At 34.1% G+C, this 17500-nt stretch overlaps 1 protein-coding gene and 1 long non-coding RNA gene across 2 annotated transcripts in view; one reads left to right on the plus strand and one right to left on the minus strand.

Annotated features, from left to right (window-relative positions):
* LOC137632278 (Krueppel-like factor 5) overlaps nt 1-9230 on the plus strand; it is a 35518-nt gene extending 26288 nt beyond the window's left edge. Inside the window, exon 2 of the mRNA XM_068364171.1 lies at nt 5721-9230. Coding sequence (XP_068220272.1) covers nt 5721-7424 — 1704 coding nt within the window. The 3' untranslated portion in view covers nt 7425-9230. The remainder of the gene's footprint in view (nt 1-5720) is intronic.
* Nucleotides 1-17500, minus strand: part of LOC137632539 (uncharacterized) — a 288390-nt gene that overhangs the window by 189218 nt on the left and 81672 nt on the right. The window lies entirely within an intron of this gene.

Consider the following 17500-nt stretch of genomic DNA (forward strand, 5'->3'; position numbering starts at 1 on the left):
TCCCTCCTCTACCACCTCCTTCACCCCATCTCCTTCACACCTTTGTTCCTATACTTCCTTCCCCTCCCCCTTTACCACCCTCTATCTGCCTCCTACAAATCAAGGTCTCTTCTTCCCTAACTCGTTTAATGCCTTAAAAGGAAGTTTTCGTTTGGTCTCCTTGGTTTCGCACGGAGGGATCTCTCTCGATAGACCAAGTATTAATGGAAAAGTCATTCTGTTTGTAATTCTTATTTACTACCTGTATTTACTACCTGCTGTGGGAATGGTGGAAGACTTGGCCACTCATAATACTCAACTTCTCATTACTGTTATTTTATTCAACGGCGCAGTAATTGTTTGGATAATCACAGGGAAGGCCACAATGTAGTCGGTTAAATATTTCTTGCTAAGTTTCCTTAAGGGTGATCGACGACAACACTTAAAAGTATTTAAACAGACGTTGCATATAAAACAACATTCTTGACATCTCTCAGTGGTTCAATTCTAAAAGCCGATGCGGTAACGTCCCTGACTGGTGACTGCCAGACTGGGGTTCAAGTCCCGCTCAAACTCGTTAGTTTCTTTGGTCGCTGAAACCTCACCATCCTTGTGAGCTAAGGATGGGTGGTTTGGGGGAGCCTATAGATCTATCTGCCGAGTCATCAGCAGCCATTTCCTGACCCTCCTTGGCCCTAGCTTGGGTGGAGAGGGGGCTTGGGTGCTGATCATATGTATATATAGACAGTTTCTACGGCATTGTCCTGCTTGATAGGGCAATGTCACTGTCCCCTTACTTCTGCCATTCATGATCGGCCTTTAAACCTTTAAAAGTAAACTATACTTTACAAAGAAACATATAAATGTTATCAACAAACTATCCAACCATTGAACGCCATATCTTACATATGACATGAACATAATTTTTTATTTAATTATAATCCAAGAACATTCGGTTTTACTTGGAGCGTTTGGGTCCCAATACCGGAAGTGCCCACTTAATCAAATATAGCAAATACTGCTTACTTCCTGACAAATTGCCGTTCGCGCGCCCTGTCCCTGACGGCAGATAATTTAGTAAGTATGACCTTATAGAAGGGCAAGCACCGAAAGTGCTTCTAGGTCAGTTTTGATTAAGGAAGTAAATGGATTTTACAGTATCAAGGTTATATGTCATAATTAAAACAAATTTACTTTCGATGGTTTTACGATTCATAAAAAAATTCAATCTCTCTCTCTCTCTCTCTCTCTCTCTCTCTCTCTCTCTCTCTCTCTCTCTCTCTCTCTCTCTCTCTCTCTAATAAATTCAGAATAAAACATATATCTCGACAATATAAAAATGATTCTTCATTTATGAAAGCTTTGTCACGTTGCAGTCATTCTTACTAGAAATGGCACACCTTACTAAATAGATCGGCAGTTGTGATTCTAAATGGTTCAATACCCCTTCTTATTTGTTTTTAGTAATATTTATTTTTTTTTGTACCTGAATATCTTTTCTATTCATAAGAGCTTTAGTTAATTTTGCTTATTATCATTTGAAAGTATATCAATAAATAATTACATTGCCATAGCGTCTGTATCATGGTCTTCCACTGTCTAGAGTTAGAGTTCTCTTGCTTGAGGGTACACTCGCGCACACTTTTCTATCTTACAGTATTTACACTTCCTCTTATTTTGTTAAAGTTTTTATAGTTTATATAGGAAATATCTATTTTAATGTTACTGTTCTTAAAATATATTATTTTTCCTTGTTTCCTTTCCTTACTGGGCTATTTTCCTTGCTGGAGCCCCTGTGCTTATAGCATCCTGCTCTTCCAACTAGGGTTGTAGCTTAGCAATTAATAATAATAATAATAATAATAATAATAATAATAATTACTAAATCGTTTACCGTCACTTTTACCCACGGTGAAATTTCCAGATCACTACTGAGACCCCGTTGAATTTCTCTAATGTTTATAAATGGAGATTGGTATGTGTGTGCACGTGGAGGTTTGGTCACATAGTATTTGTCATCATAGATTCTTCAAATTGACATAAACATCACATTCAGGCCACCAATATTTATCTTCATATTCCATGGTATGATTCTTATTGCAACTATTTCAATATCACATAACCAAGATAATTAGAAGCTTATGTAATCTTTAGACCTCAGTATGATGTGCCCTCGTAAAAGTAAATGTTGAAAACATGTTAATTATTAAAGCGATGCATTAACCTCTAGCACATTAATCCTAACCCTTGCTATTGACTTTATGTCACTTTTATAAACCTTACTATTTTATAGCAAAAAATAATTTTGTTTCTTTTGATTGGTTGGGGACCTTATAGGCCACAACTCTTATACAGTTTGTGAACAGAATTCCTTCTTCTCGGACTTTTCTCATAAGATGCTGCCTTGAATAGTATCTCATATTATGGACCTCTTTTGTGTGTGCGAGTGTAGCTCTTGTTAAGGGGCCATCTGGGTATCATTCCATCGAGTTCCTGCATGGCCATCATTGTGATTTATGACCATATATCGCATACGAGACACCAATCCCACTTTTTTTTTATTAACCTCTGACTGAGTGGCTTAAACTCCAATCCCCAATCTCTTATATCCCTTCTTCACTGTCCCCATTCCCTTTATTCACTCTCGGGGGGCCTCCCTTCTCCTCCCCACCTAGAGAACCTTCCTTTTCCTTTAACCTCTGTGGCTTCTTAAGTCGAGCCATTACTTCCAGCCAAAGGACAAGACGACAGACCACCCACGCATGCCGACGGCCGACCGCCACGCGACCACTTTCTCACAAATTATCGTCTGGTGTCTTTCTCGCACTAATGCCAATGGTTGCTCTTTTGCATAAGCCTTTTTGTCGTTATTTTTTCCATCATTTTTTTTGTCGGGTCTTAAATTTCACTGGTTCTTTTGGAGTCTTTGCCATACGCATTTTAACGACCCTTCTCTAAAAAATTTCATAACTATGCATCTGAAGTACCAAATCCCATCCATATATTTCTTGAAGATAAGCGGAAATGAGACTCTAGAACCTGTTATTACTTGAACGACGAGACAAGGCGATAGATGGCGACACATGTCACGACACAGGTGGATTTACTCTCGTAGCCTCAGGGCGAACACGTTCCGGAGGTGATTCGGTAATGGAAGAGGTCACTTGGGGGAGTAAGTGCTCTGGCTGGGAATCCTTGCGGTTTTGGGAAATTGTTGTTTCTTGTTGAGAATTACACCCAAGGTCCTTTAAATATAGTTTAATGGACTTTGACTGCAGTTACAAGAGCAATGCATACTCGTACACTTGCGCCTACAAAAGAACGTGATAGTCCTTGGCATTAGCAGATAATAAGTAATAACTGAGAATTATTTCTCCATCGCTAATACTTAACACATTATTTTATATAGTTATATGGAATGCCAAAAAACAAAAAACAAAAATGGTTTGATATCACAAAAATAGTGAATTCAAAAAAATTTAAAGGTAGTCAACTAATCTGAAACACTGGACAGAATATTCATGGTAAACGTTTTTATATGCTAGATTAACACGCGCGTGCGCAGGCACACACACACACCCATATATATATACATATATATATATATATATATATATATATATATATATATATATATATATATATATATATATATAGTGTGTGTGTGTATAGGGGGACGTGAATGGGTGCTACAGCACTGGACTCACGTTTGGAAGGTCAGTGGAATCTCCTGTCCTATACCACATTCAATAGTAAATGGGTATTAGCATCTGTTGGGATCAAGGTGTGAGGCTAGCAACTTCACACCTAAACATTTACTATTCTTTTGGCACCACCCAATTTCAAGGCATATATATATATATATATATATATATATATATATATATATATATATATATATATATATAATATATATAGAGAGAGAGAGAGAGAGAGAGAGAGAGAGAGAGAGAGAGAGAGAGAGAGAGAGAGAGAGAGAGAGAGAGAGAGAGAAAAAAAAATTGTACCACACTTGCCAAATTGATTTATACCGATGTGAATTTCCTAATCATTTGAATTCTTTTCAGCGATCTTTCTTAACAATTTTTCCAATTTTCAAGATTCTAGAATACATGAGGATTGTTCACCAACCCAATGGTTTAACATTTAAAAGCAGTGGCATATATTTCTTCCATAAATAACCATTATGAAATTATGGATACCCAAAAAATATCCTTTTAAATTCCTATGGTATTCCAGTGTCATCTATATCTCGGTGTCAATCGATTTTGATTTTGAAGTATCGTCGCAGCTAAATTTAATTCATAGCTTAACTACCAATAATTTTCATTCAAAATCATAACTTCTTTTGAATTTAAATACTCATATTCATATTTACAAATATCAATCTCAGCTATTTTGACCTTCAATATCCCATTGATCAACTCCGTTTCCATTTTCTTAGTTGACCAGAACTTTTCTTTTCGCTCTGAATTTCTACTTATCCAGGACCCCTAAGTTACTGTTTGGGTCTTGTACTTCTCTATAAAAAATACCTTACTACTCATTAACCATTCCTTCTCACCGGCTGCTCTAAATGCAAGAGCCTGTGCTGGTATAAGGCCAACTTATTCTAAGAGCAACAAGCTCCATCCCATTATTCCTCACCCTTAAATCCTTTCATCACTCCTTTCCCTTCAGTGCCTCTCCCTTGGACCCCAACGTCCCAATCCTCCTCCCCCTCCTACGTCATAAGCACCGACTTCCAGCCTCCCTTCTCTCTCTACCACATAGCGACATAGCATGACGAGGGACATATATTAAATACTCAAAATCAGCGCTCGCCTACCGGATAAGGGCGGGGCGCACTTCCGCTCGTTGTTTAGAATCGCAGAGGAAGAAGAAACAAACAAAAGGTCGTGGGAGAGGCGCAAATACGTGGGAAGATACCTAACTGGGAAAGGCAAAACACAACGGGGATGAATAACATCAATGTCTCTTGTTACTGTTTCATAACCTTTTTTTTTATAAATACGTTTGTCATTTTTAGTTTTAATCTACTTTTCAGTACTTTTTAATATTTTTTCGACTTTTTATTGCCTTTTAATTCTAAATTTATATGCGCTGTGGAACAAAATCCTTTTTACTTTACACAGACTGATGCTAGGAGGATGCATGGAAGTCCAGTTTTGTTTTTTAATGATTTACACTGGATCCTGAACCAAAGATATTGAAATCCATGAGTAATTATTGTGGGCTGATTTGCATCAACTGTCTAATCTGCAAAATACTTTAAATATTAAATTATGCTGAAATATGACCTTTTTTTTTCAAACATTACATATCAAGAAATAGACAATGTTAATAACAATACCAGAATTGTGAAAATTAAACGTTGAGGAAATTTTGGGCACCTAAAAAACCTTCAGACAATATTATATAACTTTTTGTCTTTTAGGGTACGCGACAACAGAATTTGGTAATTTTTGTTAAAAATACATAACTATAAAAAAAAAAATTATTACATATAACAGCAATACAACTGCTTTGCTCATTATTATATATTTTGTACGTTCCATACTCTAATAAATACTCACTTTATAAACAACATACTTTTCAGAGGCGCTTTTATGTTATCATATGTTGTTTTACATGTTAAATGTCAGAAGAAATATCAACATGTCAAAAAGTGTTGAAATTTTTATTAGCATCATACATAATGCTTGTAAACATACTAAATCTGATTCCCTTTTTCTTTGCAGATGTGGCAGGACATCGAAACCTTGCTGATGACGGAGGACAGCCCCGTAGTGGGTCCTCTGGTGGCACCACCTACACACGCCACGTACCACTACCCTCATATTTTTACTCCAACTCCGCCTCATCAGCCTATTGGATCTCCGCCGCCCAGAATATTAAATGAGGATGTAAAACCAAAAACACTGCCGAAGTGTTCTCCAGATGCAGTGGATCCCACGCCTACTTCTCAAGCACCTGCTCCTCACAGCAGTCCCCAAACGCCCCAACCTCCACCTCCTCCCCCTCCGCCTCTTCAATCTCCTACGCATCAATCGGTACCACCTGGGTCACAAACACACCAAGTGCTTACTCAGCCCCCACCTCCATCACAACAGCAGCCCCAGACTACTCAGCAGCAGCAGCAGCAGCAGCAACAACAACAACAGCAACAACAGCAACAGCATGCTGTATATATTACTACTTTCGAAACAAAAGTTAAAGTCCCTCAGCAAGCTATCTCCCCAGATCCATCTCAGGTTACTGCACATCCTCGCCAACCTCAACCACAGACTATAGTTAATTCTCCTCCTCCCCCTTCTGGTGTAACACAAGCTAATGTTGCTGCCGCTGCTCCTCCTCCTCAAGCTACTCAGCAAGGCCAACAGAGTGATCAAGCCTCTGCTCATATCAGAATTCCGGATCCTTCGACTCAAGTTGTTCAAACGAGCCAATCTTTAGCATCGCCAGTGACTTCCGTGGTTGCATCATCTGCGTGTCCTGATGTTTCTACTACCATTTCTGCCCCACCGGCTCCTCTGACACCTGCAGCTTACCAGCAATACCTTGATCCTAAATCGTATGAATGCCTGGATCAAAAATTTCAAACTTCCGAACCAAAATACCAATGTTCTGATACGAAATTTCCCCTCCCTGATGCCAAGTACCAATGTGTTGATCCAAAATTTGTTTCAACTGATCCCAAATACACAACAGCCACAGAGGTCAAATATACAACCATTCCCGAGACAGATTTCCTCGTTCCTGATCTCAAATACACAACTTTAGACCCTAAATTCCACTGCACAGATCCAAAATATGGAAGTTACACAACAGTTCCAATTAAACCAGAAAGTCGTTACGAGCCTCAAGCTGACATGAGCTCTGGTGTCGTGAACTGGGCAGTGGAAGGTTCTGTTTATTCCTGTAAGGACTGTCCAGTTCCATCTAATGCCACTCAGTATACCCCAACAACATATGTAACGGATTACACCTCGTCTTATTATTCCCCTACTTATTCCATGTATACCACTACAGCTCCTCCAACATGGGGCCTAACAAGCAGCCAGATGGGTGTAACCAGCTACCAGTATAGCACACCCATGCCACCATTATCAATGCCTCTTAGTGAACCTCAGCCCCCTCCTCCCAAACCACGTCGAAGGAGGGCCAAAAGAAAGGTTACGATACACAGCTGCCCATATGAGGGATGCACCAAAACCTACATCAAATCATCTCACTTGAAAGCCCACCTGAGAACACACACTGGAGAAAAGCCTTATCTCTGTTCTTGGAAAGGCTGTGGATGGAAATTCGCACGTTCGGATGAACTCACGCGACACTATAGAAAACACACTGGTGACAGACCGTTCCAATGCAGGCTTTGTGAAAGGGCTTTTTCACGTTCCGATCATCTCAGTCTACACATGAAACGTCATATAGCCATCTAATATATGACTCGCCTTTTTTTTTAAACATAAACAGTCATCTCACGAGGAATATAAAAGCTGGCAATAATGTTTATCATATTTTTCCCTCATAACTTCTCAACATATGTATTTGACATACATAGCACACTGCAAGCTATATAGTAAATGCAGTTACCTTCCCACAGTCAAAATACGAACCCACCTTCTCCAAATTTGTCCCTGTCTCAATCAATGTACAAAGTCTAATTCATTAACTAATTTTCATAACTTAGAAAGCCGCGTTAATATCATACTTGCAATATGGAGGGTCTCGTGCTTACCACATCAGATGATCAATAAAATGCTTTCAATTAAGTGTGGATACGTCAGTGTTTCGTAAGCGTATATATGTTGGTTAAAAGCTAATTAATCAAAACATTTTCGTTTAAATGTTTTCGTGATTAATGACAAAATTATCCGGAGCGTGGACAGTCTCTATGATACAAGTAGACTCCAATACGAGAGAATAGTACAACTCAAGGCTTCAAGTATAATGATGACGAAAGCATCAACATATAAAAATGGCTTAGAGATAGTCTCTAAGGGCAGTGTTATAGGCATTAGATTAAAAACAGAGTTGGATGAGGCGAGTGAAAACATGTTTTTGGTTTAATGTTAGTCACTTTTTTTCTTTACAATACTCTGTGGGTGTAAATATGGCTAACCTCTTTTCTCAATTTATTTGAGCGTGTTGTGCTTTGGCAAATGCTTTATTTTATTCATATTGTGATATTTGTTCTTGCCCAGAGGAACAAACTTGGGAGTTTAACAAGCTTATGATAAGTGACGTAATGGTATATTAGCTGTATTTTTTACCCATTTGCATTATTTGCTGGAGATTGTCGTAACAATAATGGTAGTTATTAAATCATGTTCCCAAAAATTTTGAATGATCCACATGAAATCTAAAGTCTATTAATAGAGTAGATCGTAGGGGAAACGACAGTAGAAATAGACGAAAAAGTGCGGGTCTAGTCATTGAAAGATTCTACATGATGGATTGAAGTTGATTATTTATTCAACACCAATTCACAATAAAAAGAAAATATATTTTGGGGTAGATATATGAATTTTGCTTAGGTAATTTTGTCTCGTGGTCTACAAGTGACAAGCAATTTTCTTGATTTCTGAACTTGTTTATAAAATCGGATCGATTGAGTATCCATTTATTAAACCATTTTTGTAATTAGTAGTTTTCATGCAACTGATTATGGTGCTTGTAACTGTGTTCTGCACTTTAGCAAATATTTTACATATTTTTCTATGATTTTTAACATTAAGTTTATGTACAGGTAAGCCACAAGTTATCTTTAGAACCTACCTATGCGTAAATTTTGTTCTGTTGTTATTGTTATTGTTGAAAACCACGTTCTTATCTAAATTACCCTCTTTCGAGGATAAAATTCTTCACCAATTTATACATTTATTTTCTTTATTCACAGTCAGGGATTAAAATAGACACTTCTTAAATTTTTTTCTATCATCCACAATTAAGAAGTATCGATGTATTCATAGGTAAATCAGAATAAACATTCATAATGTATTCAAGAGTTTAGTGGTCTTGTGTAAAAGAGTATCTATTCAATGGTATTCTAAATACAAATTTCTTTCCCCACCTATGAATACATTTTACAGTCATGTTAGCATTCCATAGAATATATATTTCTTATTAAACCGTCCACTAGCTGCTGTAGTCTTTCTTCTAGTTCCAGAGAAAATGTATTTTGTGCTACTGTATTAATATGTGTATAGTTTTGTACATACATTTTATACAGGGTGATGCCAAAGGCGGATCACATTTTTTTACAATAAATTTTATACTTAATGTTTGATTTTTATTAAATAAAATTTCCTTTGAATTATTATTACTGTAAAACATGTATGTTAAACGATAACAGAGACTTTATGTAGGATGCTTTTCTAGAATAAGAATAAATAATTTACAAATGAAAGACTCATGAAATAAAAGTAAGAATACTCCCATAAATAAAACTGGTTAAGTTGCTAAACCTAACAGCAAAAAGCTATAATTCATGAATATAAGAATACAAACATAATTGATTAAGCAATTATGTATTTAAATATGATTTACGCAGACATAAATACATAGATAAATAAATGATTATAATTATTTTGGCATTATATATACTTCTATGTACAGTATGTTTATATATAACGTATTTGTTTAGTAAACCTAATAAGCGTCAAAAGTGTAAACATATTTAGACATTGTCGACATAAGTAACTAATTGGAATTCCCTTTTTGCTTGGGGAAGGCCATTTGCAACTCTCTGCACGAGTGATCAACAATTCAAGCGGAAAGATCGTTTCTGGCTCTACAATGTCAAATGCATGCTTCATATCACATGGGGGCAGCAAAGGGGCTATTGCTTTTATGTGCGCGTATCTTTTTTTTTTTCGTGCTTTTTTTCTTAGTAGCAGCCGCCTGGTTTTATAGTGGTTGAATGAAAAAAAAATTTAATTATCGTATTGATGTTAATAATATTAATCAGGTAAAACAATTAAAGCTATTATAAAAAAACTCATTAATATATATATATATATATATATATATATATATATATATATATATATATATATATATATATATATATATATATATACTGTATATATAAACTAGAAAAGACGGGAGGATCAAATGAATGTATTGTATTCTAGCGGGTAAATGATAATCAATATTAAAGCATGAAAAAAAAAAAAAAATTTGAAACTATTAACAAAAGCAGTAATAAATCAGCTTTATATTAAGAAAAATAAATTTACAGAATTTAAGAAATACAATCATCATACAAAAAATTACATGCCTAATGCACGGTGATTGACATAACAGCCAATTCGTTATATACCAGTAAAATAAGGGAAAAAAAAAAAGACAAGAGAAAGAGGTGAATTGGATAACAAGATGAGCGAGAAAGAATACATGATCTCAGCCAGAGATTTGTTAATCATTCAAAAGAAACTAAAAAGAGGGAAGAAAATTTGCTGGTATAAACTGGTGTATAAAGACCATAAACAGCCGGGAGTGGAAGGACATGTCTGAGGTCTTTGTCCTGCAGGGGACTAGCAACAGATGACATACATCATAAGAATTCAAGTTTAATTTTAGTTTGGAGATATATTCGTTATTTAAATTCATTTGAGTGGTGGGACTCGCATGATATTTTCATGGACTTAAAACATCTTAAGACTAAATACCACAGTAGAATTTAGTTGAAATTACTTTGAATATCAAATGACTATTCAAGGAAATGAGCAGTTCATTGTTTTTATAGTACTAATACAACAAAAATGTTCTTCTGCTTAATTTTATTTCATTAAAAAAAATTAAAAGATTAAAATGGTTTTGCGGGTAGCTTGACCGTGTTTCATGAATGTATCCTAAATAACTTTTACCCCAAATTTTTTTCTTATTTTGGCCTGAGCAAATAGGAATTTGGAATGAGGACCAATGGCTAAATTTCAAGTTTTTAACATTTAATGATAAATATACATACACTGTATATATAACCTAATTATAAGTGTATCAATATACAATTTTATACACACACCACACACACGCATATATATATATATATATATATATATATATATATATATATATATATATATATATATATATATATATATATATATATATGATATACATTGATATAATATATATAGTACGTACACAAGCATATGTATTGTATGTATGTGTATATATATATATATATATATATATATATATATATATATATATATATATATATATATATATGCTTGTATATGTACTATATATATATAAAATTTTTATATATTACAAATATGTATAAATGTATTCATATACATATTTATGTGTATGTTATACACATACGTACAGACAAACACACGCATATATATATATATATATATATATATATATATATATATATATATATATATATATACATAAAACACACACACGCATATATATACATACATATTTACATATATATATATATATATATATATATATATATATATATATGTATATATATATGAGCACTGCCCATCGCAAGGAACTGGCTATCCTTTGATGAATCTGGCCAAGAAATCCTCAATTGAGACCCTTTCCGTCAATAGAGGTAGGAGATGATAATATATATATATATATATATATATATATATATATATATATATATATATATATATATATATATATATATATATATACATATATATATACATATATATATATATATGTGTGTGTGTGTGTGTGTGTGTGTAAGGGAAGGATTTATAATCTTAGCCATATGGCTAGGGGTTGGTGCTACGAAAGCCATTCAGCACTGTGGTACAATAAGATAAATAACCGGTTTCATTATGAAATAAAAGTGAAAACGTTTGACTGCAAGAGGGAAGAAAGAGATGGGATGAATAAATCATGGGTGATCCCCAGTTCAAAGCTCTTCCGATGAATCAGTCATTTTGTGAACCTTAAAATAACAGATATATGCATGTATGCTACCAATGCCACTGATCATCCGATTGGCAAGAATAAGTAACGCAACAGTATGGAACTACCAACTTCATCCCAAATTTTAAGCTAGAAATATGCTACCTTCTTCTAAGGCCAACCCTTATGGTGAACACATGCATATATATAAACATACTTATATATATTTCATTTCCCTTCAAGAGTGGTCACTGTATACGGACTATCATCTTGGTATCACCAAAATCACTACGATGAATAGGTTAGATCATAGCCTTTTTTCCACCCTTACAGTGACACACTACAATGCACTTTTTACTAGGTACCTAATCTACTACCTTTGTAAACATTACTTTCATTATTCCACTACCATTTTCTGGACTGAAATTGTTATCATTACACTAAACTAAGTATATATATAATATACATACATACATACACACACACACACACACACACACACATATATATATATATATATATATATATATATATATATATATATATATATATATATATGTGTGTGTGTGTGTGTGTGTGTGTGAGAGAGAGAGAGAGAGAGAGAGAGAGAGAGAGAGAGAGAGAGAGAGAGAGAGAGAGAGAGAGAGAGAGAGATGAATCGAGTTTAAAAAACTCATATTACAAGTCTACAAAAGCAATATAACCTTCAAAAACTGACATTCTTTACTTTAAATTAATTTGATTGAAGAGACGGTAAGTATAGCCAAAGGACTTTCAGGGCTATTAAGCTGACAAATTATAGGTTACTGATAATAACTTAAACGTAAAAACACTAATTTCTTCGATTTCGTAAATGCAAATAGAATAATACTGATACTGTTCCTGGAAAGTTAATTATATTTTATTTCGTCCCAATTTCTTGGATAGACAATGTTTTGATAAAATATGCAAGGCAATGATATATATTTCACTAAGTACTTTGGGGGATTCCTTCAAAATTACAAAAGAAAGCAAAATCAACCTGTTGACAAAGGAAACCGGTGTTAAAAACAACTTCCATGACGGAAGTAACTGTCAATCACATACTATGCATGAATATAATTGTCTAAAACTGATGCATTTAATATATCATAAGTGTCTTTGGTTCAGAATTGATTATGCAGATGAACGTTTTTGAAATACCAACAGACCTCTTTACATTAACCTAATAGAAATATTTTTTTAAATCTTAATGGATTATACGTTACGCTTATAAAAGTAACCTAAAACTAATGATATCCATTCCACCTTCAAGTTTAAAGGTTTAAAGTCCACTCATGAATGGCAGAGGCAAAGGACAGTGACATTGCCCTGGCAAGCTGGACAATGGCCTAGAGACTGACTATATATACATATGATCAGCGCCTAAGCTCCCTCTCCACCAAATCTAGGACCATAGTGAGCTCACAAAGAGGGTGAGATTGCAGAGACCAAAGAATCTAACGAGTTTGAGCGGGACTCGAACCCCGGTGATTGATTTCTTCATAGCAGAAGTATTACTTATAGTTATAAACTCATCCCTAACTAGACCTTTTCCATATGACGATAGAGAACTCTTCCAAAATAGCCTTTCCTTGAAAAACAAGGTTTACCAAAAATATTTTTATGCCCCTTCAAATCTCGGTAACAACGATTATGGAGTGGAGTGGGCTTTCGACAGGCTGGAATTCAAGGTAAACACGAAGGCAGAGGATATTTATAATCCATCAAATATACTGAGATAAATAAGAGGGTTCTTTTAAAAGTATGCCTTAAATCATAAACATTCCCGTATCTATTTTAGCATACTTAAGGCGGAATCGACAAGTTGAGCATGAATGTGCGTGGGCATCGATGACTGTTCATCGCTCAGGTGGTGTATTTAATTTATTAATGTGATACCTGTTTATAATAATAAATACGCAGATTAGGAGAAGTAACGAAATATATTCAAATTAGTAGTCTCTATTTTGCCATGTCAGAACACCATCTGCAAATGAAATAAATCGATAATTATGCAAAAGAAAAATAATGTTGTCTTATCGATTTTAATTAAAATAGATATATGAATAAATAATTTCACTAACAAATTAGAAAAAAAACAATTTGATTTTCTTGCATCATTGTAAAAGAAGTTTGACTTTCACTTGCCCGGATATGACGAAATATAAAAAAATACGAAAAATAAACAAAATACAAGTAAATGACGTAGAACAAGTTACATTCAATTAGAATTATCATTGCTTTTACACGGGATATCTTTTAAATCTGCTGGCAGTTACGAGTCGTTGATAAATATTGGAAAATCTGTTTAAAATCGTATCTTAATTATTACTGATACTTGTTAGACTGCGTATCTTTGATTTCATAATAATGAAGCATACAGAATAATAAGAAATATTTCAATATGAATAGAGTACCCGTTCAAACATCCAAAAGTCATTCATACGATGTGGTGTTAATACTCGAAAACATAGCTAGGGAATCATGAATGTGTACTTTCAAATATCCTTGGAGTCCTGGGCTTCACATAAACAAAACATCCGACGTCTGTCAAGGATACTGTGAAGCTCCTTTCGCACATTTCCCACGCAATCCTACCGACTAGTGAGTGACCCCCAATTTGTTTTTCTTCTAAATTTAGCTTGCCATATACAGTCACATATTCTAGCACGTGAGAGTATGTCAAGAGGTGACGAAAAAAGTCTTTCATGTATTACTAAAACGTTTTCACTTTTCAGTGTATGAAAATTTCGTCAATACTTGTAGTGTGATTTTATTTTTTTTCTGATATGTCAGGATAATATTTATGAAATATGAACAGTAAATGAAATTAGTTTAATGTGAACGCTTTTTTTTTTAATTGGCACATGCGTACTAAATTCTAGAAGACTTTGGCAGATGCATTCTGTGAGCGTTGTTTGGTCGTTATGTATTTATTACCAACGCGGAAAATCATTATCTCCCACCAGGATTACAAAATAATACATTAATTAGATCGATACAAAATGATTATATTGAATCAATGAATATATTCAAATAGAAAAAAAAGTGATCAATAACCTAACAATGTTTTTATTATAATCTTTTAGACATTTACCATTTACTCCTTACGTAAACATAGATGTACGCTCGATTGCTATATAGGCAGATAGATAGCTAGCTGGTTAAAAATATTTAACAGAATCTTATGTTGAATAATCGGTTAACATTTATTCAATAATCCCGATTACCTCTCATTATTTGCTAAATTCTTCGACCAAGTGGTAGGATTTCCCGACGTTCTTTTTTCTAATTTCATTGCCATTACTGTTATTCATTCATCTCCTGACCTACAATCTTCCATAATTCTACGAATTTTATTGCCACACAAAATATCTAGTTCCTTTGCTTATGCTTTCAATTAAGACATTTAGATAAATCGAAAGTGAAGCTGGGTTCGCCCAAGTTCTTATGCCATCTTTTTTTTTTTGTACTCTTGATGCCGTTTATTAATCATTATATATCTTTACTAGGCAAAGTAATGACAAATGAACATTTAATAATAATAATAATAATAATAATAATAATAATAATAATAATAATAATAATAATAATAATAATCTAATCAATAACAGGTTCCAATGATTTTTTAAAAATCCGATAATACGAAAATAGTAATGACAACAGTTTAAGGTTATAACAACAATGATATAATAAACAAAGAAATATTAGAACTAATACAGTAAAAAAAAAATATCAATAATAATTAACGCCTACCTAGTGTCTGCATCAAACACAAGTCCTAATAGTTGGGAACACGAGGGAGCTACCAACTGAAAGTCATAAATTTGGACGAAACCTAAGGCCTTAAAGGCTTAAACTTTATAAACCTCAGGAGTTACTTGGACAGAATGCACACCAGAAAGTTTTGTTAAACTTCTCGACTAACAAGTGAACAAATTGATAGCATTTATTTGAAATAACACTAGGAGAAGAACTCTCCAAAATCAAACTATTGTTCACTAGTCTTGGGTAATGCCATAGCCTCTGTACCATGGTCTTCCACTGTCTTGGGTTATAGTTCTCTTGCTTGAGGGTACACTCGAGCACACTATTCGATATTATTTCTCTACCTCTTGTTTTGGTAAAGTTTTTATAGTTTATATAGGATATATTTATTATTGTTGTTACTCTTTTTATAGCATCCTGTTTTTCTAACTACGGCTGTAGCTTAGCAAGTAGTAGTAGTAGTAGTAGTAGTAGTAGTAGTAGTAGTAATAATAATAATAATAACAATTAACAACAATAATAATAATAATAAAAAACCAGGATTATATGTACAATTCAACTAAATTCATACTTCATGTCGGAATAGAACCCAGGACCTCGTAAGTAAGTAACGACGGCATTGCCTTCTGAGGAAAAAAATATTTTCAAGATTTCTGTTTCTCATTTGGTTGTGCTCTCGTCTCTAACTTGAAAGGTCCTGGGTTCAATCTAAGCAATATGTAAAAATTAATTCATATTTCTCCATGTCTGTATGATGATGATGATGATAACAATAATAATAATAATAATAATCATGATGATGGTGATGATGATGATATCATTCTTAATAATAAAACAGCGGCATCATCTACAAGAATTACGATAACAAAATAATCTACTTTTAGGACCAAATAAAAGGCTTACTAGACTCTGGTAAGCCTTTTATTGTGTTTGTCTTCTCTTTGTTCTCTAGTAACTAGAGAGCAAAGAGAAGAAAACACAAAACCCTATATGTAGCTTTACTTTCTTACTTCATGTATTATCTTCAGATTCTAAATTATTACAAGAGGATCAACAACTGCCTAGCAGAAGCCAGGTTAGGTAACAACAGTTATCAGTTTGAAGTAGCGCAACATAATTTATGACTTTAGCTAATAATAAAGTCCCATTAAACTAGTGCATCTGGTATTCTTGGCTCGAAGTTACATGAATATAAGCCCAAGGAGGGGCATCCCACGACTTGTAAAAATTCGTTTAAATTACAGATCATAATCTGCCAAGTGCACTGACGATTTCATACGAGTGAGTAGCTTTGCCTAAGCTCCTAACACTTAAGTGAACTTTTATCAAGAGCTTCTTTATAGAAATATTTAGAACACTGCATGTAATTTAACTCTGTGTACATGTATCTAAAAGCGTGGACATTTCATGAAGTTTGGCTTACTCCATTTCATATAATACTCTAGGGTAGTTATGAAATTCTACTGATTGCACAGTTATCTCATGCTTTGACTAGTTAAAAGTAGCTCAATGTAACGGTTTCAATAAAAATATTTTAATATTATTAAAATCTTTTTACGATGTTGTTAGTGAAATTGCCTTTAATGCTTCGACTGTTTCATGGCATTCTGCAGTAATAACATGAAGAATTTAATCAAATAGGGGCAAAAACATTAGGTAGCGTGTTTCTCTATGACAAACAAAAATATTTGATGCTTTATGCGATATATCAAGGTTATTTTGGCGACCTTTCTTTAAAACTCTGCAATTACTGAGGTTTGTAATTATATTAATGTTCCAGATTCCAGATTCCAGATTCAGTGGTAGTAGGTTGGCCAGGGCACCAGCCACACAT

Source organism: Palaemon carinicauda, chromosome 41 (assembly GCF_036898095.1).
Source record: "Palaemon carinicauda isolate YSFRI2023 chromosome 41, ASM3689809v2, whole genome shotgun sequence".
NCBI classification, from domain to species: domain Eukaryota; kingdom Metazoa; phylum Arthropoda; class Malacostraca; order Decapoda; family Palaemonidae; genus Palaemon; species Palaemon carinicauda.